The sequence below is a fragment of the Hippocampus zosterae genome, chromosome 8, assembly GCF_025434085.1.
Source record: "Hippocampus zosterae strain Florida chromosome 8, ASM2543408v3, whole genome shotgun sequence".
Classification (NCBI taxonomy): domain Eukaryota; kingdom Metazoa; phylum Chordata; class Actinopteri; order Syngnathiformes; family Syngnathidae; genus Hippocampus; species Hippocampus zosterae.
In genome coordinates this window covers 21648886-21676647 of record NC_067458.1, presented here as the reverse complement: position 1 = coordinate 21676647, position 27762 = coordinate 21648886, and the positions used below count along the sequence as shown (strand labels likewise).

The 27762-nt window shown below is 43.5% G+C and overlaps 3 protein-coding genes across 5 annotated transcripts in view; 2 read left to right on the top strand and 1 right to left on the bottom strand.

Annotated features, from left to right (window-relative positions):
* The window catches only part of nme7 (NME/NM23 family member 7), a 29937-nt gene extending 12159 nt beyond the window's left edge, over positions 1–17778 (top strand). For 2 of the 3 annotated variants that reach the window (XM_052073094.1, XM_052073096.1), the window contains exon 12: positions 677–1349. In XM_052073094.1, coding sequence (XP_051929054.1) covers positions 677–709 — 33 coding nt within the window. In that variant the 3' untranslated portion in view covers positions 710–1349. Of the gene's footprint in view, positions 1–676; positions 1350–17555 lie in introns of those variants that run through there. The other variant, XM_052073097.1, reaches the window with a different exon arrangement.
* Positions 1283–14788, bottom strand: atp1b1a (ATPase Na+/K+ transporting subunit beta 1a). Its single transcript, XM_052073109.1, has 6 exons — positions 14454–14788; positions 8129–8257; positions 6380–6535; positions 4738–4922; positions 4390–4470; positions 1283–3545 (listed from the first exon to the last, which is right to left on the bottom strand). Exons 1-6 carry the CDS (start codon positions 14545–14547, stop codon positions 3288–3290), a joined length of 903 nt encoding a protein of 300 aa, XP_051929069.1. The 5' UTR covers positions 14548–14788; the 3' UTR covers positions 1283–3287.
* Positions 17779–23656: 5878 nt separating the features above from the next.
* On the top strand, positions 23657–26266 carry dpt (dermatopontin). Its single transcript, XM_052073122.1, has 4 exons — positions 23657–24031; positions 25419–25544; positions 25744–25851; positions 25928–26266. The coding sequence occupies exons 1-4, from the start codon at positions 23727–23729 to the stop codon at positions 25992–25994; spliced, it is 606 nt and encodes a 201-aa protein (XP_051929082.1). The 5' UTR covers positions 23657–23726; the 3' UTR covers positions 25995–26266.
* The last annotated feature ends 1496 nt before the right edge of the window (positions 26267–27762 follow it).

The following is a 27762-nucleotide window of genomic DNA, read 5'->3' as shown; positions in this document are numbered from 1 at the left end:
TTTGAGCTACTTCGCCGCATATGCGAGAATTTTTGCTGCTCTTTGGTTTTGCGGGATCACGTGTGATCACACGAGATGGCTTCTTGTTGTCACATCAGCAAGTGGTGAGAGATTTGACCAAGGCTCGAGTGTTAACAGCCAAAACTAGCGAGGTAAGCCGACTTCTCTTTATACAAAAATGTATGTATCTGGACACAAGAAATCACTTTTTTTTTAGTGTGGATCCCAGTAAATATGGAGAGTTTATAATACGGGAATATCATGGACAATCAGCTGTTGACGATTAACTTGGTGCAGAATATATACGAGTGCACGATATACCAGGGAAATAACTAGTAAAAATGTTTGCTTCGCGTGACCCATTCCTATTTGGTGCCATTGGGACACAACAACCCACAAAATGTTGCCTTTTCCAGGCAGTGTGATAGGGTGTTTGTTACCCACCCCACTAAAGTCTCATGACCACAGCGTGGGCCCCGAATCCCGCCTGCCTTAGATCTCGCACAGTGTGACAGGAACAAGAATGACGGCGGGATTTGAAACAAAAGCTTTTGTGTAGCGGCGAAGGGCTGGAGCGGCGGCAGTGTTGGGGAGGGCATGGGCGGTTGAATAATGCCTCCTTGTGAACCATTTGCCACTTGAACCTGACAGGGGGCGGCCATTTTGTGGTCCACAGGTGCAGTATTTCTTCAAAATCCTGGACGGCTGACTCCAAACAAAGTCACGACACATCAAGATCTTGTTGTTTGTTTCTCACGGATAAAAGTGTGACCAGAAGACACGCTGACAAGTGTTTAGATAATTATCATCATGACTAGGGCCCAACCCATAAATCGAGACAAAATTAGCTCCTTTATCATTGGCGGAATTTTTTAAATGTTTGACTAACATCCGTTTAAATTTTACTCATAAGCGTTTGAGAGCGAAGAGAGTAACCAAATTATTTTTGCGATTTTGAAGTCACCCTTTTATCTATTTGATTTTCATGATGATTCAAATTTGGCCCGGTTGTCAACTACGCTCTCTTCTCTGTGGTATGTCAAATACAAAGACTTTTATTTTTACTTTACCGTTCATGAAACATCACTGCTCAAATGAACTATAGTTTGAAGTATTGATTTTGATTTGAGAATTCATTTTAGTGCATAACAATCTGGTTCTGGAAAAAATTTTGTGTCCACAGAATGCTTATTTTACTCATTCTAATCACGATAAAGATAAAATTTCAAAAAGAGCCTAGACAGCTGATGGAAAGAAACTGACACAGAACCACCACTTTGACTTTGTTGTTGTTGTTGTTTTATTGTTTCATCCAGATTAAATAAAGTGACCAGAAGGCTCCTGACAAAGTGTTTAGATTATTTTCTTTTTTTTTTTGTCGACATGTAACAGGATACTGCATTGATACTTTTTTTATGTTTCATTTTCAACCAGCGACTACTTTGGTATCAGATTCAAAACATGACATTTCTGAGAGAGAAATAAAATGTACAACTGCATAAATATAAAATTCTTTCACCATGAACATGACTAAAACATTCAACAGTATAAGGACTCTGTTAGGAACTACAAAAAAACGACAAAGGGGGGTCAGGGGAGATGAAAAGCGTACAAACAATTGATCCTTCCTTGATGGTGTCCAGTACCGCGCTAGTATTTCAGTTAGTCGCAAACACACAAACACACGCGCAGGCACACGCGCACAGAAGCGGACGAGACAGGATTTTACGACACAAATACGTCAGTAGTAGTAAGTAGTAGTAGTGGAGTTGCAGTTTTTTTTTCCTCCATAGACAGTATGGACACGTCTCCAGGAGGAGTAAAATTCATCATGTACAGCGGAATAAATAGGATTTCATTTGCTTTGCTATTGCTATGCCACATCCTAAAAACCTGGACAAAGACAAGAGAAGCCCGAGTGGGAATGAAGCGCACACTTTTTTTCATTTTTTTTTTTTTGCAAGTGAAATACGGTCCTGTAGAGCAGTGATTCTCAACAGGTGGTGGTGGTGGGGGGGGGCAGCACCTAAACGTGATTTGGTGATGGACAGGGAGTGGAAAATGGAAGACGCGCCCTCACTTTACGACGGTAACCGACATGGCAGTGTAGGATAAAATGATTTCAAGTAAAATTTGTAGTTAAAAAAAAAAAAGTACACTTTTTTTCAACCACTTTTACACTTTACTTTTAACCAAGTAAAGAATTTATGAGAAGCCACGTTTTGTTTAGGAAAAAGTTCCTAATTTTATAATAGTCTCGTATTAATATATTAAATATATGTTTCGATGTTATGGCAGTTTCATGTTTTGAGCAAAAAAAAAGTTTTACCTTCAGAGGGTAACTAACTGGAAACTGGGAAACCATACAAATATGTAAGGGCCTCATTGGAGTTACTACAAAAACAACAACTAGATGGATAACTTGTTTTTAAATCAGGAGTTAAAAAATAGAAGCAGTTATTTATTCAACACCCTTTTGAAAAGGGAGTTTGGCAAAAAAAATAATGCTTGAAATATCTCAACGTTTTTAACGTGAGGACAATTTGCGATTTTGGCACAGATTTGAGTCAGAAACATGAAGTTGGCGTTCAGAAAATGATGCGGAGGGCTGATTCTGGCACCAAGGCCTAAAGTTTGGCACCTGTGTCTGAGAAGTGATTCCCAACCAGTGGAAAATTACTCAATGTCATTGGTCCAAAAATTAGGATTTATTAACCACAAATATTTGTTCATAAATATGTGAGAGATGGAAAGTGACAGGCAGAAGAATAACATGCTCTTCCAACACTTTTTGTTTGGTGATGTGCCAAGACAATGTTTTTCTTTCTTTTTTTTTTTCTTCAAATATTGTTACCGTAATAGCATAATTGCCAGAGCCATTTTGACCTCTGTGTAGATTATCAGTCATCCGGGTCGTGGTAAATATGCAAAAAGTTGAATCAGGGCAAGATCTTAAGTGTGTTGTGCCCTGTTTTTGAAAAGCCCTCCCAAAAACGACTTGTGCAATGATGCTGTTCGGCCAACAATATTTTGAGGGAAGTAAAGAAACACGAGTTGAGAACCGCTGCTGTATAGTGTGAATGCTTAAAGACTACTGGAGTGGTGTCTTTTTTTTTCTCCTTCCTCCTAATTTGACTTTATCATCTCAATTGGCTCTACGTGTTTTTTTTGTTTTTTTTTCTTTTGGTAGGGGGTGGGGTTGCTTTTCAAAAGAAAAACTGGTGGAGGTGAGGCGGGTGGTGGTGGTGGTAAGGAGTGCGCGGCGACTGACGAACCGACCGAAGAGGTCACGAGTTGATGGTCAACTTGACATCGAATCGTCCCTGATAGCGGTCCTTTTCGCTGTAATTGATGTTGGCGCCGTACGCCTTGCACTCGATGCGCACCTCCGTGCCCACCGTGAAGTTGGTGAACTGGATGGCCACCAGCGGCTGAAGGTAGTTGGGGTGCAGCAGGCGGCCGTAGTACGGGTAGTACTGCAGCGGGAAGCTGCCGTCGAAGCCAAAGTAGTTGATCTCGCCGATCTTGTCCGCGTCCACGTCGCGCTGTCAAAACACAACGCGAGAGCGAGATGATTCGAAGGTCTCTGAGAGAGTCGTGCGTGCACCGTCCGCGTGTCGCGCAGAGCGCAACCCGATTTCGATTAAGTGGAAGTGGAACAGGCAGAGGAGGTTCTCAGCTCCAGTCATAGTCAACCTCCACGCTGAGCGGAGTGAGTTTGTTCGTGTTTGTTGCGAAGCGGATTTTCTGTCGCCCACCTTGTGCGTTTTGCATGATATGTTCGCACTCATCAGATATTCGTTAGATTCAGTGATGTGGGTTTTGGTTGGCAATTTCATTTTAAGTATACAATGTGTCAGTCTCATGTTTTATGGGTCAGTTTTACTATAAACTTTATTTAACTGGGAGTGACAAATAACGTTTTTGTTTCCTAAAACGGATATTTTGACAGTAGCCTCCCAACAGCTGCGAAGGAGTAGTTCAAAATGTGTCTTTTCCTACATTTAAAGGGCAAGGACGGACGGCATAAAATTCTCTCTGAGAGAGTGACTCTCAATTTGTGTGGTACAAGTACTGGCCTCTGTGGTATGCCAAAGATGAATGGAAGGAAATGTACAAACTGTGCATAATCGTACAGTGGCTTGAACTTATTTAGAATTTAGTACGATGCATTTGTTCACGATTGTTGTTAAATATTCCAGTGCAGTGTTAATATTCCAACCGAGCATAAAATATGAATTCAAATATTTAGATGTATTCTGTCTCGTTTTGTCTAATGCCGATCATTATGGTGGTACTTGTCAAGTATTTTTGCATGAGGGGTTGACATGGTGAAGTTTTCGTTACGAGTGGGCCGAGAACTCTTGCAGTTTACTGCGTTAGACTCACCTTGTTCTTACAGAAAATGGGCACAGAGTTGGGCTGTACTCGGCTCTGAAGAGGCCCGGGCACGTCATTCACGTCGGGAGCCTGCAAGCGTACAAATAAAATGTCAGACGGTCAGGAAATGCTCGCAACAAAACTGGTCCAAAAACAAAATGGTCGACGCTGAGGAGGCCGTTTGGTTTGGCGTCTGCTGATTATATCAGTGCAAGGTGGGGACACGTCAAATCAAGGCACAGTCATAAATTGTTAGCCAACGTTTGAGGAGGTCACCCGAGCAGCCATTGCGAGTGTGTCATACACAGGCGGTCATTCTGTGTGACCCCCCCCCCCCCCCCCCTTACTCTCACCCACCCTGGGCCTGAAATTGACAATCCTGTTGAGTTTGACGATGATGCAAGGGTTTCCCTTCTGGAAGCCGTAGGTGGTGTCGGTCTTGCCCGAGCAGTCTTCCAGCCACGACCTCTTATAGCTGCAGGCCTTGCGCTGGCCCTGGTCGCTCTCCAGGCTGTCGCGTTCGCGGTACGGCTGCGCAGAATCTGTGCGGTGACAGGTTAGCATATTAACGGCACGGAGGGGTTCCCAGCTTCAAGCTGTACCGCGGTTTTAAGAAGTCAGCGTTTCATAACCGCGACAACTTTATATCAGATGTATGAACCGTTTTCAAAACACTTACTTGGGAATCATTCATGTGCAATCTTCGCAGTTTGGAGCTTGACACAGCAGAAATTGGACGGACACCATTTTAAAATGAATTTGTAACTATTATTACATCGTTTTCAGTATAAGTTGCAGGCCACTAAGAATTGATGGGGATCACAAATGGCCCCGGGGCCACGGTTTGAGCACCACTGGCCTACCACAACACATACTGTGTTTACACCCCACATATAAGTTACTCTACGAATGGACGTTGTCTAAACTTGACCAACTTCCTTGTTGGCATTTTCTCTTCGTCATCATCGAGAGAGTCGACTGCCCAATCTTTGTCTTCCACTCAAACACTGTGCTGAAAACGCCTTTCCACGGCTGCCCACTGAAAATCGTCCTTGGGCCATACATCCGTCTCTTAACGTTTGGATAGGCAATGAAACATTTGTTTTGCTCTTCAGAGCGTGGCTCATTCAGATTACTGAATCAAATCATTAAATACAATACAATACAATACATTCTGATTTATATAGCGCTTTCACAACAGCGGCAGCTGTAACAAAGCGCTTTACAAAACAGTTAACATAAAGTAAAATAATAAACACAACACACAACATAAAACACAAACAGTCGTGCAGTCCTAACCACTTTTCCGTCACACGCTTTGTTGTTTGAAGCGGTTTGAGATGAAAGGATTAAATATCCTAAATGCGGTCCAAACCAGAAAATTTCACTTTTATCTTGGCACGTAATGAACTTTGCCGATAGAAATGTCTTTCCAGTTACGTGTACGTTTAGCTTGAAATGAAAAATACCGCAATACAGCGGTTATGCCATGTTCTATTATGCGGACCAATGTACGTAAAATAAGTTATTTACTGTATTTTCCGCACTAAAAGGCGCAGCTAAAAGCCTTCCATTTTCTTAAAAGCTGACAGCGCTCCTTAAAATCCGATGCGCCTTGTATATGGTCATTACGGTAATATTTCGCCCCCAAAATGGCTCCTTGCTCGAGACATTCTGACAACGCAGAGTTCAAACTTGAGGCGACCGGTTACACACTTGAACACGGAAATAGAGCAGCGGCAAGAGAGTTCAACGGTAATGAGTCAATGTTTTAACTTGCGGTTGGTTAAGTGACCTGTCGGTAATTTATTAAATACGTTTTACTGACATCTGATCGTACTGTTGGTGTTTCCTTGAGCGTAGCTCCTTCTAGTGGATGCATTGTAGATTGCGTCTTATAATGCGATGCGCCCAATGTATGGGAAAAAAGAATGGTGGTGAATGTGTTCCGATTCGGGGTTTGGTGTATATCAATACTGTACTAAAAAAAAAAACTTGCCTCCGCAGTCTTCATATTTCATCAGGTCAGTTTGGCGATCGTCATCGTAGAGCGTGAGGAACTTCTCAATGCTATTCACGTACTTCTCATACGACGCTGGGTCGCTCATGCTGAATGAAATCTCAGACTTTTCAGAGCGCGGCGTATGGGACAAACCTGCAAGAAAGGAAGGGGGGGGCGAGCGTTGGACATATGGATAATCCACTTTTTATTTGCTTGTAAACAAAATAATTTGTGTTCTGGAGAGCCATCAGGTGGGAAATTAATTACATGACGTGTTAATTTTTTTAATGAAAATCAGAATTTACATCATAGATACATTTTATTGTCACGAATATTGTATAGTACAATATTGTGTTAAATGTTGCCCGCTCGGCATCCTTTGGTTATCATGGGGGGTGGGGGGGATTCTCCCATCTGCGGCCCCTTCTCAAGGGTTCTTTTGCTTTTTTTGGGGGGCGGGTGTGGGGAGAGGGCGTTTCTCTCTTCTAGAGAGATGACGGATCGCTTGGAAATGGCGACGGGTTCATACAAACATGTCAGTCGATGTGAATCATGATACTTATAACGTGAGCTTTTGATGAGATCCGCTGGAACGCAACCCGTGTCGAGCCGCAGTATCTGTTTTGCATTCGAAAAATTTGAATTATTCTCATTTGGACTTTTAATTGTTCTACATTTCAATGCAGATGTTCAATAATCTTGAGAATTGAAAGATAATTACTCCCTAAAAGGATGTACATTTGTTTTGCATTGTAGTTTCTGGGAAAATATTTCATCAGGAAAAATGTGTTCTCGTGACAAGCCCGCTAGAAACGACTCCCGTTGTTCCACCTCTGATACCAGGGTCAGCTTTAAGCGCACCATCCGACATCAATGTCCTGCGCGAAGGACGATGAGCGGGTAAAAGCTGGAAAAATACTGGGTATTTTATATGGGTATAATATATTTATCGGTATAAATTGACCGGTATTGCTTGAACACAAGTAAGGGGACGAAAACAGCCCTTCTCCAAACCGGATGATTTCAAAATGGCCGTTCAGAAAGGATGAAAAGTGTCCCATAATTCTTGTTTCTGGGATATCTTAACACCCAGGCACTGTTTAAAAAAAAAAAGCGGAATCTGTCTCCTTGAAGTGTTCTCAGACAGCACTTCCACTTCCTGCCATCAGACGGGAAACACAGCAGAAGTCGTAGTAGCGCCGTGCAGATTTGACACACGTGTGGCTCGTGAGCGTTCCCCCCCTGCCGCCCCCGCCCCTTTCACCCGTGACTCCTTCACAATGGAAACTTTTTAGTGGCGGTGTGAAAAAAAAAAAGAAAAAACCACCTCCCCTTTGCTTCCTTTTATCAGTCACGCTGCTGTAAAGCAAAGTCGGCAGCTCGGCAGTCACGCTGGTCTTGACAGTCGGCAAACGAAAACTGCTTGGAGCTTCGCAGTGGCCTCTAAAAATACCGCCCGCCCAAACATGTGCCGCCGCCGCCGCCGCCGCTGTTCCGAACTGAAAGCTTATGCATTACAGAGAGCATTTTGTCCCGCTAATCAACAAGCTTAGGGAGGCCTCGCGCATGTGAGCCGCGAACAATTTCGCTCGCCTAAAAAAAAGTTGGGCGGGGTGGGAAGGGGGAAGCCCTCATCGACAGGTTTCCATGTGAGTGAAGGACAAAATGGCCGATGCTATCTCAGGTCAGAGAAATCCTGCCAAGGGGGCGCAGGTCCCTCTCATGCCGGTTTTGACTTGCTCATACCTGGGGGGGCCACGCGATCCTGGTAGGTGGGCTTGTAGTTGCTCAAGGTGAGCAACATCACCTGAATGGTCCCCACGAAGATGGCCGCCAAGCATCCATAGAAGATAACGTAGAACAGAAGGATTTTGACTGTGGACAAAAAAAAAAGGGAGGAGAGGGACCGTTAACTTAATTATTTGTTTGTCATGTCACATGATCATTTTTTGGACTAGGATGCGGCAGGCAACTATAAAGAGTTTGACACCCCTGCTTTTTACGACAAGAAAATAAAAGCTAAAAACACGACACTCAATGTGTTCAAACTAAATAAAAACCAGGCCGTCGGCTCATGTCTTTGATCATCTTCGCGGCTTTCTACTCGATCGCTCGCGCAAACGGCATTCTGGAAGCGTGATTTTTTTTTGTTTTTTGTTTTTTTCAAACCCGACACAAATTGCTGACTTTGCACCTCTAAAAGGCGGGCGCGCACCGACACGCAAAGCAGAAGCTAGCAGAGCGCAGGCAAAAACAACATGCGGCAAGGAAGCACTTTTCTGCATACGTGTAAACATTTTTTTTTTTTTTTTTGGAAAGGCCAGAAACTTGATTGCAATATATCGGCAATTCGGTGATGCAATTTTGAAGCTTCCGAATGATTAAAGGGCTGACTTGGAGCCAGTCACATGAAGGGGTTATTGCCAGGTCACCGCTGACAAACGTCTTTTCAATGACATTTGGTGCCGGCCTCTCCCACAGATGTTATGCAGGTGTCATGTCCCAACTTTTAAACACATGACGGTACAGGAACAGGCACGTGCTTAGACATCCGATTCCCACGCATTTAGTGTGAATGACATCACACAACACGTGGCTTTCGTGCAGTTTCTGTCTTCTCTAATATAAGTGATTCATTTCTATATCTCGGCGACGTCGTCTTCCATGGACACTTCCGATTCCTTCACTTAAGTAAAAGTGGTCAACTCGCTTTGATCGTTTGGCTAGTTGTCCAAACACGGAGTACATAATTGTCAATATTCGGTGTTCAATTCCAAATTTGGGTTTTTGAATTATTCGGAAGAACCCCGTTTACGTGCCTGAACGGAGAGTTATGACCGCATTTAAATGTCCCGATTAAAACGGCGACGCACGGACGGCGTGGCGCAAATGAGACGTCATTTCCGCTCGTTATGTTCCACCGTCAACAAAAATATTCGAATCGTGTCAATCAAAACTGTAATGAAGCGGTAGATTTCCTCCTCCGAATTTGTTTTTGCGCTGCGTCTCTGAGTCTCGCGCCATGAATGTTTACCTCTGCTTGCGTATTCCCAGCGAGTTTGGGCTTATACAAACACGTGTGTCGAAATACACACACTGTGTCATTTTTGCCGTAGAGACGGAAAACAATGTGAATAGGCTGCAGAGAAATATCAATGTTCTCAAGTTGGGCGAGAAAGCGGAATGCCGCACATACGAAAAAGACTTCCGATTCCTTGCGAATAGAGCAAGAGAAAAAAAATGTATTCCCCGTTCGGCAAATGGTAATCGTGTTTACATCACCCAATATTCGGGTGAGAAAACGGGTAACTCCGGGGTCTTATTCAGGTTTTAAAAAACCTGATTTAAAAAAAAACCCTGAATAAAAACCTTCTGATTTTTTTTGTGGATTCCCATGACCTTCGAAAACCCGAATACGGCCAATATTCGAAAAACGTGACGTTCGAAAACCATTCCGTTCATAATCCAAGGTTGTCTGCACCTCGTAACGGCAATCGTTCCATTCTTCATTGGTTGTTTGGCGGTACGCTTTTAAAACACCCGACAGCAAAACGCCGCCAACTGAGTTACGTTAAAAATGCGTCGTATGGCGATGCGAGCTTTCCATCGGAAATTAACGTCGCGATACACGAACGGTTCCTAAAGGAGTCGCAGTTTCAATTCAAGGACACAATGTGAACATGAGAGGAGCATTCGCGGGAGGGAGCGACCAGTCGTTGCGTGTCATTGTCAGCCTTATGATGAACTACAACCACAAAGGATCCCTTTCTCGTCTCGTGGCGGAAGCTTTGTGAGGGAACTATTGTGAGAGCGCCTCCTCTTCCATTCCTCTCCGGTTGCAAGAGAGGGGGGCCCATTTAGGGAAGTACAGGATAAGTCACCGGTCATTCCAGACAACCCTGCCATGTAGCCCACTGCCGCAGCAGGTTTGACAGAGAAACGCCGCCCAACTACCTCCCAACGCCGGTTTCGCCGAATGACATGAAATTGGGCGCACATCTCATCTATTTTCCCAGGACACACAAAAAAAAGTCATGGACAACATGCCTGAAATTGAATAGTTATCCAGTTTAGGTTGAAGCAACTGTTTCAGGCGATTACGAAATTCAACTCCAGAATCGGCCAAAACTCAACTCAGCAGTGCTTCCCAGGAAAGTACAATAAAACAATAATAATAAGCAGCTCAGGACACCACTTTCAATTCTGCAGAACTATGTAGCAAAACATTTTTTTTTGTGTGCAAATGCTTTGGAGCCATCTGGGTGCCACGGAACTATGTTGAAGTCGAAGAGGAGCTTCATTTTGTTCGTCCAATGCTTTGATATCATCTTGTGCCAATGAACTATGTTGAAGTGAGGGGGAGAAGCTCCTGTTATTGTTGCGAGTCCAATCGATTCTCGCGACTCAACGTCCGACCCTACGCAGAGGAAGATTTAACTCTTGTGATGTATAACAAACATTATCCGGGTTTGATTAAAAACAAAATGAGTAAACTAAAACACTACAGGGCGGCCCGGTAGTCCAGTGGTTAGCACGTCGGCTTCACAGTGCAGAGGTACCGGGTTCGATTCCAGCTCCAGCCTCCCTGTGTGGAGTTTGCATGTTCTCCCCGGGTCTGCGTGGGTTTTCTCCGGGTGCTCCGGTTTCCTCCCACATTCCAAAAACATGCGTGGCAGGCTGATTGGACGCTCTAAATTGTCCCTAGGTGTGAGTGTGAGTGCGAGTGGTTGTTCGTTTCTGTGTGCCCTGCGATTGGCTGGCAACCGATTCAGGGTGTCCCCCGCCTACTGCCCGGAGACGGCTGGGATAGACTCCAGCACCCCCCGCGACCCTAGTGAGGATCAAGCGGCTCGGAAGATGGGAATGGGAATAAAACACTACAAGAGAATCAACATATGGACTGCACTAAACAGCTGTCCACCCACGGGTATTTTGGAGGAAAAAACAAAAACCAAACAGCAACCAGATTCTCAGCATCTAACAAATAAGTAAGACTCAATGCCAGAGACAGAAAGACAGAGACTTTAATTAAATAGGAAATCCTCAAATTCACTCAACCCAAATTATGTCTCCATTTTCATTTCAGTTTTTGAGATCTCGTTCGATAATAACTCACTCACTATCGGAAGTCCTACCCGTCACATTTGACAAGCGTTTACAGTGATTTATCCTCGCGCCTTGGTTTCCTGTTGTCATGTCAGCATTCCCGAGGCGTCTTTCTGTTGCCGGTTACAATGTGGGACCCCCTGGGAACCAGTCTGACGTGTCGAGCGTAGCTTCAGGCGACAAGACCTCTCGCTCCCCCTTCAGCCACCTCGGCTGGCTTAATGTTGCCCGAGACGGTATGTTGCCGACAGTAGCGTGCTGCCGTGACGGCCGATGTTTTGGCCTTGCGGGAGCAGAATCCATTTTAAGTTGTGCCCACGCATGTCATCGAAAACTTTCGGCAATGTATACTTTCTTGTTGTCACAACACTTCCCATTAGACCCACCCTGGACTTTTGTTTTTGTGATGAGCCACTGTAAGAATCTCAGCAGCTATTCAGAAAGGAAAACTTTTTTTTCATGTTACGTTTGACCGGTGGGGTTCGTTCTCATTTGTAAGGCAAATAAGCATTTTCCTCACGGTCGCAGGTGAATGAGGCGTGCCGGGACTAGCAATGGCAGCACAAAAGGCTTTTGCTTTGTACATGTCCATTCAAAAGTAGTTCTTGAAATTTGTGATTGCAGTCCAGTGATTGCATCACCGTTATCGTGGTTTTTTTTTTTTGGGGGGGGGGGGCTGAAACTATTGCCCGAATAACTTGACTTGAATTCAGTCTAACGCTGTTAGTTCCAACGTATCGTCATTCAAGTTATTTGGCACACGGATAGGCTCAGCAGCCGTGTGCTTTTAATTGCTTTATTGACAAAACGGTAACAATAAACATGTAATAAGCACATTCACGCACCAGCCGCTACAGCCACAACTGACACGATGGCATTCGCTCAACACTCAGACTGACAAAAATGGTTAGCCGGTTAACAGCCGCTCGCCAGCCCGAGCTAACAACAACCGACGCGACGCTCGAATATCGCTGACTCCCACGTCACTCACCGGGCCAGGCCCAACTTTTGAAACCTCTGAATATCATAAAGTTACAAATGTTATAGTGTGGAATCCGTATGATATTAATGATAATAACGCTCTGTTTCCAAGAGTCGCTGTCAGGTCAATCAATGCAAGGTCCATTCACCATTTTAAAAATAAAAATGTGTCATTTTTGGAGTGCTAACTTTGAAAGAAAAAAAACGCTTGTGTCCCAGCGTCAAAACACCGATGTAACTTTTCTAAAATGGAGGACGTGCACATGCAATCACATAATCAAGGGCACAAGGTTGCTGTTGCATGTGTGCAGCCAAAGATAATGAGGCCGACTTCTTACAGGAACTAAGCATTGCAGACACTCCCACAACTCAAGTGATCGACACATATATACTCACAAATATGAAATGCGTGGATTTGGTGTACAAACGATAGTTCCCATAGCGCTTAGATTTCTTCTGAAGGGAGGAGCACTCTTAAAAATTATTTTCATTTGGACAAACAACTTGTCAAAATCCGAAAACTTGATTTTTACACCAGCGACAGCCCATGAGAGGGGAACACACACTGCATGTGGTTGGGGATAGCCAGCTATTATCCAGCAGTTCAGGAACAGGCACAACAACCTGAAACAAGTCAATGGAAAGAGCCCCATCCCCCACCACACTGCAGCAGGAGCTTGTGGTGAACAACCCATCACCACATTCACACTAACCCCCCCCCCCCCCTCTCACATACACACACGCCTTTTTCACGGCCTTGCCCCCTCTCTGGTGCGTTCACGGACACATGGTCACGTTGAAGTAGCTCCAGTCTTTGAAATCACCACTCAAACGCATTAATACAACCACACGCCGTAGTTTGTTATGTTCATGTTAGCCGCATTTTCCTTCCGTGGTGCGTTCACTGACAAACCTGTTGCTTTTTATTTTGACAACAAAGTGACCGCCTTTCGGTGACAGCCAGACACGGTGGATTCGTTCATTAGCTAGCTGGTCGTTTTCGATTCAAGGGAACGTGGGTTCGATGTTGCGGAAGAATACAGATCAAAAGTCAAGTTTCCTCTTTTCGGGAAAATAGAAGCTCATGTGTTGCGGCGGCGGAAGACGAGGAGGAACAATGGGGGGTGGGGGGGGGGACAACCCTTGAGACATGTGAGTCGTGATCAGTTCGACAGTACCGGAATCGACGCACTCAGATGTAATTAACATGTAATTCGGGTGGGTCAAATGGGGCGGGGGTTTGAATCCACATGTTTGTTAGTCAACCACGTCAAGCTTGATGAGGCAAACACTGACCGGAATGCTAACTATTGACGGTGGAAAAAGTGTCGAATTTTTTCTTTCGTGGAAAAACAAACCAAGTGGGCCCAATGAAGCCACTTAAGCTAAAACAACAAACAACCGAACTACTTTGTCGACTAGATGCCGGAGAAGTGATTATGTGCTACCCGTTGAACGCAACTTTCACCACCGGCACGAGTGAAAAGTCGTGGCCCGACATACATAGGCTGTCCTTCAGGGGTGACCTTTTTTTAATTAACGCCCCCACCTCAAGCACGAACGAGTAAGCCTTTAATAGCCGTCTTATTTCCTTTATTACCCGTCAGCCCAAACGTAGTAGACGACCTGACGTTTAATGAATGGATTTTCGCTCAAATTATGGATCCTGGTCAGAGTACATTACAATGGGTTTACTTTCAAGTCCTCTCCCTCATTTTGTTCTCTTTCTGCGCCCAAGCTGCCCATTTTCGTCGATTTCCCCAAATCAAAATGACGGCGCAACTTCCAAGTGGTGGAAGGGGGGAAAAAAAACATTACCGACAAGTCACGACGCAGCCTTGTCAGCGGCGCAGAGCTCGAACAGGTGCTGCCAGCTTGCTTTACCCAGCAAGCACCCTTCTTGTCGCCAGAAAATAGAGGAAGGTGGCGAGAACAAGCCGCGTCGTGACATTCAATAGTTAGTAAAAGAAAATGGAAGGCTTACACCAACTGCCGCCAGTTCTCCCCAGAAACTCCTTCTTCTCGGAATTCCACACAAAGCTCCTCCAGCCGCCGTTGGTGTCCTTATTCCCCGACATGTTATAGAAGTCCCCTCGCGCGCACACCGGTAATCTCCCAACTTTTTGGGGCTTCTTTTTTGGATGTTAAAAAAGGCAGCCCACGACCACTAGGGAGTGTTTTGCGGAGGAGACGACTGCTGCGCCTCACCGGAAACACGAAAAGGGCACTTTGTAAGCCCGCACCGACGCTTGAATCTCACTCTTTTTTTCTCTCTCCCTCTCTCTCCCTCTCTCTTTCTCTCTCTCTCTCTCTTTCTCTCTCTCACTCTCACGACGTGCGACTCCGCCCGCAAACTCCCGCAATAAGTTCCACGGCTAGAGGGAGGAAGAGGTGGGCAAGAAAGGGGGAGCGAGGGGGGGGACGAGCCAGTCATAGTGGCGCGCTGCTGTACGACGTCATGATAAAGGCAGTGCCGAGGAGGAGGGGGGGGGGGGGGTTCACATGGGAGGGGAAAAAATGTCGCGCAGTTGCCACGAGCAGTAAGACAAAATGGGCCAGGTGCCATAGCAACCCCCCCCCCCCACACACACACACACGTTCCTCTCACTCTCTCAACTAATGGCGGTTGGTGACGTCACTCCTTGCCAGAACTCAACGTGGGTGCTTATTTGATGCCAATTGGAGGGATAATTTGACCACAACAGTAGTGGAGATCTATAGGGGAGCATCAAAACAAAATGGTGGCTGACTAACCACTTCGGGCAGTTTTTCTCAGAGGGCAACTGTGAAAAATCAAATCCCCTGACCTTTACACATTTACAGATAAATACCCCGTGTAAAGTGAATTCAGAAATTTGTTTCTGAAGACATAATACAGTACTTGTTTGAAGATATAATATTTCAGTTTTTCTTATTTTACTTGATCATGGGTAAATTGGCACACCGTAACATGCATCAGAGATTATCTGGTTCAATTGCAACATCCAGTTAGCAAGCTAATTAGCTACCCCTTGGATCAATTATATTTTGGATTAATTGAAGATTTAGACACCAAAACTTTTTAATTTCCTTTGCACAAAAATGGATTACGATGATTATGTTTTGGTTAATGGTTTGGTCTGTAACATGTCAGAAAATGGGCAATAAAATTGATCCTTGTGGAGTAAGAGCAGATGTTTGCAAATATTTATTATCTTGATGAAACACAAAACTAATCACTTTGCTTTCATGGATGACCACAAATCTGAGAATGTTTACTGTTTAAAGGCTAAAATTCCAAGAATTGCAACAATTTTAAGTTAAACAAGTGATGTAAACTGTTGCAGCTGCAGAATTATTTTTTTCCCTTACTTGACAGGGGTTTTACGATGGCTGGCATGGCCACTAAAAAGCTTCTCATTTTAACTGCACGGAAAAGCACATGCTCACTTTGTAATGCTCATTGCCACCACCTGCAGGCCTGGAGAGGAAAAAACATCATCCTCAAGTTATAAGGAAATCTTTATTAGTCTCGCAATGGAGACATTCCCAATTCACAGCTTATAACTGAGGTAAATATTTTTTTTAAACCGTTAACGGATCGACAGCCTAATATGGTTTGTGCATTTTCCAGAATACTCGGTTGTTTTTGTGCTCTATTTTGCTGACATACCAGATTTATGTTTTTATCCGTGTGCCGGATTAAATTAAAACTACTTAAATGAGTTCCAGAAATTTTATGACACGAGGTGCCTTGGGCCCAAGAACCAAAACAATTTTGCAACTCTGTTGCGGGTCTGGGTTAAGGTGTGTGTCAGGGAATTTGTTTTCACTTTTCGTTGACCTCTATGAGTGAGTCTTTGTGGTGGAATTAGTGTAGTCTTTTTCATTTTAACAGTTAAACCTCTGGCTCACTACAAATTCCGTTCACAGCCTTTGTGTCCACTCAGCAGTAAATTTCCAACGTGTATGTGTGTGTGTGTGTGTGTGTCTGTGAGTGTGAGTGTGGAATATTGAGCTGGGATTTGGCTACCGAACAATTGAGAATCACACTCCAAGCTCTTCAAATCTGATTTATAATGAGCACAGAGACGGGAGCAAAGGGAAGGTCTGATTTCTGACCTGATTATCTCACAGCCTCAGCTGCTCTGACATGTAACTGCTATGTATACTGTGTCTGCATGAGTATAATAGAAATGGTTTGTAATTACATTTTGCTCTAATGCATTCATTTCAGCGACACAACTGAACCACAACTTTTGACCCCGCCTTTTAAAGCCACATACACTCAAAGTCGCAGATATTGTAGTGCGGGAGGATGGTGACCCCTAAGGCGACAATAATACCACCACCTCACACCCGCATTTAGGTTTTTTTTAAAATAATGGAATTACAGTCGAAGAGTCGAACGTCGTTTCAATGTACCCCGTTGTGAAAAGGTCTTTGTTACAGCGAACCGTGGGAAACTAACTGCCACCGCGACCTTTCTCATCAACAAAATGTACAGCGCGGGATTAGCCTTCGTTGCTGAGCAATGCTACTGATCGACGCATACATTGTCGGACTTCTGGAGGCACGACGCGGTCCTGAGCACATGGTTTCAATACATGTGTGGTAAATGGAAGCAAATCTCGCTGTCTGTGAAGGTTGAAATTGTCCCGCAAAGCATTTGGCCAAACGACAGCACCACTGTGTGTCACGATACGCCAATATACCTCATGTGTACTCTTGTTTAATGGTTAAAAAAAAAAGAAAACAAAATTTGACTTCTGCGTGAATGGCAATCCACGGGGTCTGTCTTCATTCCATCCAGTGAGTAAACAAAAAAATGCACTTCTTCATTTGCAATGCAATTTTTATGTGGTGATAGCACAGCAGGCCCTCCGTGTTTGCACAGATCAAGGTTTAGCCGAGATTCCCAGGAGGTGCGGCATTCTGAGATGACCTGTGGACGGAATCTGGTATGCTGGGAGCCGGCTTGACTTGAACTTGTTAACAATAGCGTGTCTATGCAGGCGGCCCGCCGGAAGAAGGGGGAGATTGAAGACAGACCCCCGGATTGAGTCCCCGCAAAAAGTTGTAGTTGTAATCCTTTTTTTTTTAACAGGAAGGTTATCCATTGCCATTATAAAAGCTTTCTCAGACGGGCAATGTTTAAAGTAAACACGATTCAGCCTACGAGGAGGAAACCCGCACGCAGTACCCGGAGAAACCCCACGCCGGCACGGGGTAGAACATGCAAATTCCACACAGGAAGACCAGAGCCTGAAATCAAACCCTGGACCTCTGCACTGTCAGGTAGACGTGCGAACCATTCGCCCACCGTGCCGTTCATTAAGACTAAAATAAAACAAAAATAACCTCAAGTCAACCTTTGACAACCGGATAAAGATGTGAGCCACTACAGTACGAAGAAATCAAACGAAAATCAAGTAAAACTAAATACCCTTTGAAGATGCCTGAATGACACGTCACAGAGTTACATAACTCCAAATTAAACTTAAAGTTAGACACCGTAGACATCGTAGAGGTGAAAAAAATATATAGAACAAAAAACATTTCTGTGTCTGTGTGCATGTTATTAATGTGATATCTTTTTGTGTTCGTGCTCACTGCACCCTTAGGATCCTAAAGTATCCGTCTCACGTTCACAAAAAATATTAAATACATAAATAAATAAATAAAGTAAAATGTAAAAATAAACAAATAAACATTAAAAAAATAAACATTAAAATTAAAAAAATATATATATATAACAAAAAACATTTCTATGTCTGTGTGCAGCTTATTAATGTGATATCTTTTTGTGTTCGTGCTCACTGCACCCTTAGTATCCTAAAGTATCGGTCTCACGTTCACAAAAAATATTTTTTTAAAATAAAACAAAATCAAAAAGCAGGTCACTTTTAACCTACGGTGGCACGTGAACTGCATTACCGGAAGTTGTTAGCGGTCAGCAATCTGGACTGGCAGCTTGCGATCAGAACTGTTGCGCTCCATCTTTTATTGTTATTATTTGTCTCATTCTGATTTTGTTTCATGTACAGTTTACCGAGGGAACGGGCAAAGAATGGTCATCTGGCATGCTGGGAAAAGCATTTTAAAACGGTGCACTTGAGCTCCGGGAAAAAAAAAAGGTTCCCATGTCTCCGCGTCAAGTCTCCCACTAAGGTAGGCAGCGATTCACTTTTCATAAACTCTTGCGTCTTATTTATTTTCTGTTTTGTTAATCTTAAGAGCCGTCATGGCTATTGCTCATCGGGGCATGCGTGTGGAACTGTGGGCGTGTGCGGTCACGGGTCGATCGCGGGAGATTGTTTGATCGAAAAGTAGATCTTCAGTCAAAAAAAGATACTGAAATCCGAGCCCCCCCTCGTCCAATGTTTTTGTGAGACCTCACAAATGTGCTTCAGAAAGAATGGTTACAAAAAACTCTCTGAATGCAATTTGAAACGTTGTGGAAAGCTTTCAAGGGGAAATGTTGACATCGTTGACATAAGGTGTTGCCGAGATGGTGCTCTCAGGGACGGTCTGAAATTGTAGATTTTCTCAGACTTCGCGATTGTTCCAACGTCAGGTGGTGCCTTCGGTGACAGTTTGAAAATCATAGGATTCATGTTTTACAAATGCCTTTAATTGATCTCTCCAATAGCAATGATTGCCCTGAAAAGTCCATCGATTTGCTCACACAACTGCTAAACAGATACATTTCTAACTTGTAACATGTACACGAGTCTAAAACATCAACCTCAATATTGGCTAACATTGCTACGTTGCTAACTGATTGTCTGTTTATCCTTATGTTTAAACTACAAATTTCCTGCGTAGTTGGCCCGTGGACCATCAGTTGTAGACTTTGTTTGTGTTTGCCATTCTTCATTCTTCCCTCACTCCATTCTCGACACCAACGCTAACAAGCCAACACACAACATGCGAACTGTGGGTAAATAAACCCGCCCAAAATAATTGGAGTGACGCTCCTTTTTTCTGCAAGGCTTTTTCATCTTATCTGAGACACCCATCCTCCTTCCGAACCACCACCACCAAGCGTTCTCCCTACCCTAATGGTTGGCCGCAGCACTGTGATTTATCGAGGTTACTTTGTTGGCCTTTTGCCCGGGCTCTTAATTTCATCTGTAAAGCCCAATTAAGCAGGAAAGGTCTGATGAAGGGAGGGGGGGGGGGGTGAAATAGAACCATGCTGGGAGACCTTTTGACATGTTCGCGCAACACCACATACCACAGATTGTTTTTGGTTTTTGTGTTCAACTCTGTCGCCATTCATGACTGTAGCAGCTAAGGTTAGCCTTTGAGTTTGTCAATGGAGGCTGTACAGTATGTACCTACTGTATATGGATACACAGTGTTAATTTAGACCTTGGAGGACTTTCTGGCGACTGTTAGGAAAAAGCAACAAATGAGTCACAGCGTCTATTAGGTCAGCGGCCGCCACCTTGGATGCTATACAGAAAATGTACTTCTTTGCCCGATTCCAATGGAAGCCGGATCTGCGTCATGTAAACCGTTGTAATATTCGGATCACGTTGCTGCCAGACAGGCACAGTATTAGAACCCGTAAAAATACGCTTTCCCTTTTCTCTGAAACATCGATCAAGGATTAATCCTTCATTTTTGAATGTCCGACAACCCTTCATTTTGACCCTTCCAATTCTGCAGTTTATTATTCGATTTTGACCATTTTTATGAGGAGTTTCTTGGTGCAGGTCATACTCTCTGTGTGTCAAAATGAACAGTGTGTAAAGGTTAAACAAACAATTCCCAGCATGCACCTGGGCTCCTGTGTCCTAAAATGTGATTACGTTTATGGCATTGTTTTATTGTCAATACAAGTTACGCTTATCACCATAATTGTCACAGTTTACGGTCCGATAAAGAATTACAGTAGCAAAGCATAACACCTTACAAGGTCTAGACAATCGTTTTTAAAACACAACGATAAGAAAGTACGAGCCAAAACCGAAGGTCATACCCATAGAATTCTTTGGGATAGGAACCACCTGAAATTTTCAGTCTGTTGACTGTTAAAACGGTACATAGGAATGCACAAAAAGTTTTCAAATAATATTTTTGTTGAATTTTTACGACACAACACTTATTTTGGTACACCAAATGTTTTAAATACGAAAACTAACACTAAAACTGAACTAAAACTACATAGCTTTGAAATAAAACTAAAATGACTAAAAATTAATAAAACAATAATCATCCCGATTGTTACTGAACTGCATCATACCTAGAGTGTAACTGTGATCCAGATGTCTATTTGTGCCGCTATTTATTTACATCCCCCTTCGTTAAATTTTATGATGTTTCTAAGACAGACAAAAAATATATATAATTTCATAGGAGAAAATAGAGTCGTACGTTTGGTTAAACACAGAAGCCCAGGCACCGGTCTAGGTGAATGAAGCCCTACATTCAACAAGCCGCACTCCCAAAAGACAACCCTAAAATAGACGGCGGCGTCTATAAATACTCACCGGTTGTGCTCCCGTTCAGGACTCTTATTTTGGAAACACGGGCCAGCGTTTTATTTTGGGACGCTTTGAGGATAATCACCAGGGGGTGGTATGGAACGGTGAGGCCCCCCTCAAAGAACAAATGGATGCCTTCCCCTCACTAATCAGGGTGATGATAGATACTCACAGGTTGCCGCGGAGACCAGAGGATACTTGGAAACAACATAACGTCGCCGGACAGTCGCATCCTGCTAGGAAAGAGTCAGAAGGCTGACCGAATTAGAAAGTGACTAGAAAAGACTTCAAAATGGCAATTTTCTTGCGATTATAATTTCCTCTTATAAAACAACAGCTTGTAGGATTTCAACTTTTGGTGTTTTCGGTGAAGTCCCAGTACTAAAATTATACATCGCTATAAATATCCTCCACTTCATCCCACAAGCATTTTGTGACGTTAGACGTTAACACCTTGACTTGGACCCTAACATGATATCTATGAATTATTTTAATTTTTGGGGGTGTAGATTACGTAAGCACGAGTGCATACAGTACGTGGCAATAGAATGATTGGAAACATGATACCGTGTCCATAAAATGAGGTTTGCTAATTCATCTTTTTTTCCCCTCCCACGGCAACGCCCAGTGAAAGAGCACTTAATGGTGTGTGTAAAATGGAGGCTTTCAAGCGAATGCCCTTTTTGCCCGTTTTAGGCAATTAGCTTAATGAAGAGTGAGACGCCGTATTAATGCACTAATGGCTCTCCAAGGCATGCTAATACTGGTTTGGTATTACTTTATTGCATGTTCGACCAGCTTTTGAAGCAGACAGAGTGAATGTCATACTCTATATTTGTTAGGGTGCGCAATAAGTAGATTTGCAAATATTACATATTATAATGTTTGGACTTTTTTTTCTTCCATTTTAACAACCTAAAAATACACAAAGCAACAACAACCAAAAAAGTAACTGTAAACGTGCGGAAAATGAAATACTGTAGTGACATAATTTACCAACTTACTTAGCTAACTATGTAGCTAGCTAAGTAAGTTGGTACCTAGCTAGCTAGCTAGATACCCAGCAAGCTATTTACCAGCAACCCAACATTCTAACATAGCTTCCGACATAGTAGTTAGTGTGGTCATATCGGAATTGGAGCATTTTGGAGTGGCTTTAATTACATATCGACAGTATTAAGATAAGATAAGATAAGATAAGATGTCCTTTATTCGTCCCACAACGGGGAAATTTACAGCCTCCAGCAGCAAGAATGTATGTAGAAAGAAGAAAGGAGAAAGAGAAAATAAAACAACAACAAACATCTTTCAATTAAATACATTACAAATAATAATAAAATAAATAAAAATAAATAAATACAAGTATTGTGTTATTGTCAGTGTCTGAGTATTCACATCACATTTAATCCAGTGCTTTAGATGCCTTGTGGAAAGCTACTTTGTCTACACGGAATGTCCAATTTGTTACAGAGTTCAGCTATTGGCTCCAGGTCCTAAACATTCATTTCACATGTAGTCATTTCCAACATCCTCTCCTGGTGTTTATATTGGAGAGAAACACGTGGCTACAATTGCTAACAGGTGACCGAGTGCATGCTACAGAGGCTAACAAAGCATGACATCAATAGAGTGAATCATATTGCAATTGGAATGAATCGTTTTCATTTTGCGTCATAAAGAGAGTCAATTACATCGTTAAATTTTATCATAATGGCTGGGAATTGGAGTGAAGCATATTGTATTGCATCCTAAATCTAATACATCCTATTGTATCATAAAGGGAGCAAATTGAATCGTGTAGTAATCTGAGTGAGTTGAGTCATAATTGGGATGAGCAAATTATAATTACAATATAATTAGATTGCATTATATTGTATCCTACATGGCGTGAACCGTTTTGGGATCGGAGGGAGTCATATCATATCACATCGAGAAATGGAGTGAATCGTACCGAGATGTCACTGTTCTGTCACAGCTAATCGTAAAGGGAGTGAATCGTATTGTAATCGGAATGAATTGTATCACATTGCATCATAAAGGGAGTGAATGGTAGCATAATTGTTGCGTGTTGTATCGTATTTGTAGTTATGCACATATCGTATCTCAGAGTAAATTTGATCGTAACTGCAATGAATCGTTTCGTTCTTGGATTAAATCACATCATGATTACTTTAGCTCATCATAAAGGGAGTGAATCGGATCAAAATCGGAGTGAATTCCACCATATCGTATTGTAAAGCAATCGTAGCATAATCAGAGCCAGTTGTATCACAACTGGAGTCGTGCCTATTCGCTGCTCAGAGTCGTATCGTCAATGAATGCAGCGCAACGTAGCATCGCTAGGAGTAAATCATATCTTTGAAATGTCATCTGAAGTGCTTGCAAGGTCCTATTGTCGTGCATCTTTTGTTTCACGTGTCCTCTTTCCCCATAAACTTCTTTGCTCATAACATCTTTGCTGGTGTTTATATTGAAGTGGAACACATGGCTACGATTGCTAACACGTGAGCGAGCGCACGCCAGAGGCGCTAACAAAGCATGGCGTCACTATTTGAATTGCATGTAATAAATGGAATCCCCCCTTCCCTCCCGCCGCTGCCTTTTTAAGGCACCACCTCGACAACCCCACAGTAGTTCTGCGTTCTTTTCCCGATTCCACCTTAAAATGTCCAACGAGGTCCAATGACTGTTGGATCGAGGCTCTCAGCAGCTCATTTACATTTCCGCCGGACGCCAAACATCTGGAGGTTTATAAACAGGCGCTGTGGGAGGGGGAACGCCACATGTCCTCACCCGTCGACATGAATCCGGTTCTGGTGGCGCTGGTCTGGTCCCTGGCGGTCTCAGTCCGGGCTCAATTTCAGCCTCCGTCGCATGAGCACCACGACATGGGCTGGGTCAACGGTTACCGGCAGGGTTTCAGCTTCCAGTGCCCCCACGGCGAAGCCCTGGTGGCTATCAGGAGCTACTTCAGCGCCGCAGACGGTTCCGACCGCCTTTGGTCCTTCGAGTGTCAGCCCACGCCCGAGGGGCTTGGACACCCCACCGACTGCTGGTGGGATGACATCAACCGTGCAGGCCTGGAGTGGTAGGTGACCTTCGTTGTGGTAAACCGGGGTTCATTTTTGAGAAAATACTGCATGTCCACAGATCGTTAGCCTCATCGTATAAGTATGAAAGTTACTCTAAACTTACTTTTGCAGATTCTCACAAAATTGTGGTTTTGTTCTTCCATCTCTCATTCATTCATTTTTTTCTGTCTTCGATATTAAGACAAATCAATATTTCATATTTCAGTTTTTATTTGATGTGACTTTTTACTCATGAGAAAAAATGTTTCTCTCAATCTCATGACTTGTTAAATTTCTGTCTTTAATATTGCTACTTTGTCCTCGTAAAATGAAAATTACTTTGTGTCACATATCGTAACATTATGTCGGGAGAGGATTTTGCTCTTGTTGAAATCACTTCTACATTTTGACTTTTTTTCCCTCTTAAAATTGGAACTTGACTCTCGTTAAGTTAAACACGTGTCTTCTATTTGTGGGAAAGTATGAAGCGCATTTTGACAGCCCTTTAAAGGGTGCATTTTCTTTTAATTCATATTAGCCGCATGCCAAATGCAAATGAGCCAAAAGCTCATTTTGACAAAGCGAGGAGCACAGAGTACAGACAATTGTTTTCAAATCTAACAGAGTAAAATTAAAAAGTAACCCGAAAAATTAAGACTCACGTTAATTACAGAGCAGAACTTGTCATGTGAAACGGCAGCGGCTGCGCAACAACCGTGAATGAACCTCCAGCAAAAGGCGAGCCACAAAAGAAGCGTCGTAAAGTTGAACTTCGGATTTACTGCCTCCCAGTTGACTTGATTCCAAGGCAAACACTCCATTAAGCACCACATTTACCCACCACAAACATACTCCAGGTCTATTTGAATGACCGCTGCGGGGGGTGGCGGGGGAAACGGGGGTTAGGTGGGGGGTGTCAATATCCCCCATATGTTACACTGATATGGAAAAGCATACATGCAACAATTACATTACAGAGAATTACATGTTGTATATTTTAACCGCCCACATTGTGTTACCACAGTCCGCTAGCTTAATGCTAATACGTAATGTGAAATACCATAGTCAGGCTAATAAAGTTTCCATCAATGTTGCAGTGCATTGAGTGATCCATATTCGAACACAAACGGTGGGGCAACATTGTTCAGAGGCATATAATCACTATCCTCGGTGCGTAAACGAATAATATTACTGCGGCTTACTGAGAAGTTGTGACCATCGTTTTTTTTTTTTTGTGCATGTGTGCATTATACTGCACCCTAGTGGCCAAGCCAAGCACTCCAGAAGGAGCTACACGACAAATGCATGAAATCATAATGCACAATCGGTCAAATGGCTATGCTTTGTTTGATTATTATATTCCCCCCCCCCCCCAAAAAAAAAAATACCCCTTTGTCTTTGCAGGACCTCTAAGTGCACCCGTAATGGCCTGGTGGCAGGTGTGCAGAGCAAGTATTTTGAGAGCGTCTTGGACCGAGAATGGCAGTTCTACTGCTGCTACTACGAGAAGCGATGTCCATACTCCTGCATGTGTGTATGCAGATATTTGGGGAAATATTTGTATTCGTTTTTTAGTGGGAAAACTCCTCAGTGTTAAGAATTTTCCTGTCGGCACTAAAATTGAATTGTGATTTATTTTCATGGGGAGGAAATTGCGGTTAAATCTGGAAAACAAAAAAAGTACATATTTACAGGCTCCAGGATTGAATTTAGTTTCTTTTCGCTGCAGGAAAACCACTGACATTCCTGAATACCACCAAGAGGAAGGCGAGCTAGTGGTTCCAAGCTACGGCTACTTCATCCGAGGAGCTCAGACCACCTTTAATGGAGTCCTAAGGTCTGTCTGGCCCTCTGAACTTCTTGGTTTCATCTTCTGCCGGACTTGACAGTGTTATCTTGATATTTGCCCTCAGGGATCGCCAGTGGAAGTACATCTTGTGCAGGATGACCGACTTCGACTGTGAATTTGAAAATTTATAGGCGCATCCGAGAAAAATGCCAAATTTGCCGGTACCCTTTGAGATTGACAACCATGTGGTTCGTATGGTTACTTTTTCTGGGCCGAGTACAGGTCCGTATAATTTTACTCGCATGCAACACAGAAAATGCACTTAAAAAAAAAAAAAGAAAACATTTAAACAACAAGCGGCATGAAGCTGCGGTCACTTACAGGAAGTCCCTTTCATGTCGGTTTGGAAACCATACGCGCGTATTGTTTGAAAACCACAAGATTAAAACCATAACTTTCTTCATTCCGTCGTGTAGGCTTTTTTTAATCTGCTCTGATGTGAATTTCTACTCTCCCACCGCTTGGCAGAAATAGTCCAACCAAGTTAAAGCTCGAGGGGGTTTCACGCTCCATTTAGTGCACTTTGCTCCTTGGTTCAGTTCGCTCGGTCCGGTGCAAAATCCAGACATCAAACTAGTCGATCGGATTCCTCAAGAACTTTGGCGGTTGGTTGAGAAAACGATTCCACCTCGAGCTGATCCAACTGAAAGACGTATCAGTGCCTCCGGAAATGTTCTAGGATTGGAAGTTGAGGGCCCAGCACTTCTGGACAAAACCAGCCGAGAGACTCCCCGGTGTGTACAAAAGTATTCGGCCGACACTTTTGTTGTTCGTTTATCTCACTTTTTCTCGACAGGACCGGTGGCTTTGTTGACCAAGCTTGGTCCATTGCCAAAGTGCAGTTAAACAAAGTCATCTGGAGGAATACAATGAAGTGAGCCGGCTCTCTTTAAGGAGAGCACTGCGGTTGGGCCAGCTGCTTTTCAGCGCTTGTTTGTTTACGGCAGCTGCCGTCTCGGGGCTTGAGGCCAAACACCGCCACACTTGGCCGGCCCACTGCGCCACTGACCTGCAGACTCTCGGCAAGCCACGCGCTTGGTGAGACCTCCCCCCCCTTCGGCCTCCACACCTTCGAAGGACCCAATGTCGCTTGGCCCAGTGAGAACTTTTCTTGTTCTTTTGGGTCATCAATCTTTGACTTTCTGCTCAGTGGCCAGCAAACGTTCAGTTCTCATGGGTGAGGGTGCGACGGGAGGCTTGTTTGGATGAGCCCAAGTGGGTCAGCGCAATGCGGTTTGACATGACTACCGCCGGCTCCTGGGGCCTGCCTGTTTATTTTAGGGATTCTCCAGCCAGGACAAAAACAGCTGCCTATTTTGTCCCCCCCCCCTCCACGTGTGACAACAACTTCAGCAGGGTAGCCCGGACAGTTTACCACTTGTAAAAATAATACACAATAAACGGTACATTGTTTAAAGAAATATAGGACACATTTCTGGGCTAACCAGTTTCGGTTGCTGTAAATTAGCCAGTTAATTAGCCCGTTAGTTTTAGAGCAGAAAAAAGGAATTCATTTGCAACTTTTTTTTAAGTGCGCTTATTTTGCGGTGAAGAGAGAGGAATCTTTTTTTTCATCAGCAGCCATTTTGGGGTCATACAAGATTTTAGAACCATACGATGAGACGCTCGAATTAATGGCACAGTGGACGACTTGTTAGCAAATCTGCCCAACTTGGGAAGGTTTCAGCTCGCACGTGACCTTACTGGCCCTATAGAAAATGGATAGCTCTTCGATTTATGAACATTTGGGGGTTAAATATATAATATATATAAAATGGCTACGTTCCCTACCGTTGATGATGTGTAAATCCTGTCAAGAAAAAGACACACAATCATGTTCGTCACACACATCAAGTGAACCTTTTGGGTAAAATGAAACATTTGTGTCCACATCTGGAG

Bases quoted from the DNA above. Each gene is read 5' to 3' on its own strand.
- atp1b1a (XM_052073109.1), bottom strand. From the start codon at position 14,547: ATGTCGGGGAATAAGGACACCAACGGCGGCTGGAGGAGCTTTGTGTGG. The intron at 8,258-14,453 runs GTAAGCCTTCCA...TTTTGTCCACAG, and splicing joins GAGAACTGGCGGCAGTTGGT to TCAAAATCCTTCTGTTCTAC. The intron at 4,471-4,737 runs GTGGGTGAGAGT...GTACGCTTGCAG, and splicing joins TTGTCAATTTCAGGCCCAGG to GCTCCCGACGTGAATGACGT.
- dpt (XM_052073122.1), top strand. From the start codon at position 23,727: ATGTCCTCACCCGTCGACATGAATCCGGTTCTGGTGGCGCTGGTCTGG. The intron at 25,545-25,743 runs GTGTGTATGCAG...TTTTCGCTGCAG, and splicing joins CGATGTCCATACTCCTGCAT to GAAAACCACTGACATTCCTG. The intron at 25,852-25,927 runs GTCTGTCTGGCC...ATTTGCCCTCAG, and splicing joins ACCTTTAATGGAGTCCTAAG to GGATCGCCAGTGGAAGTACA.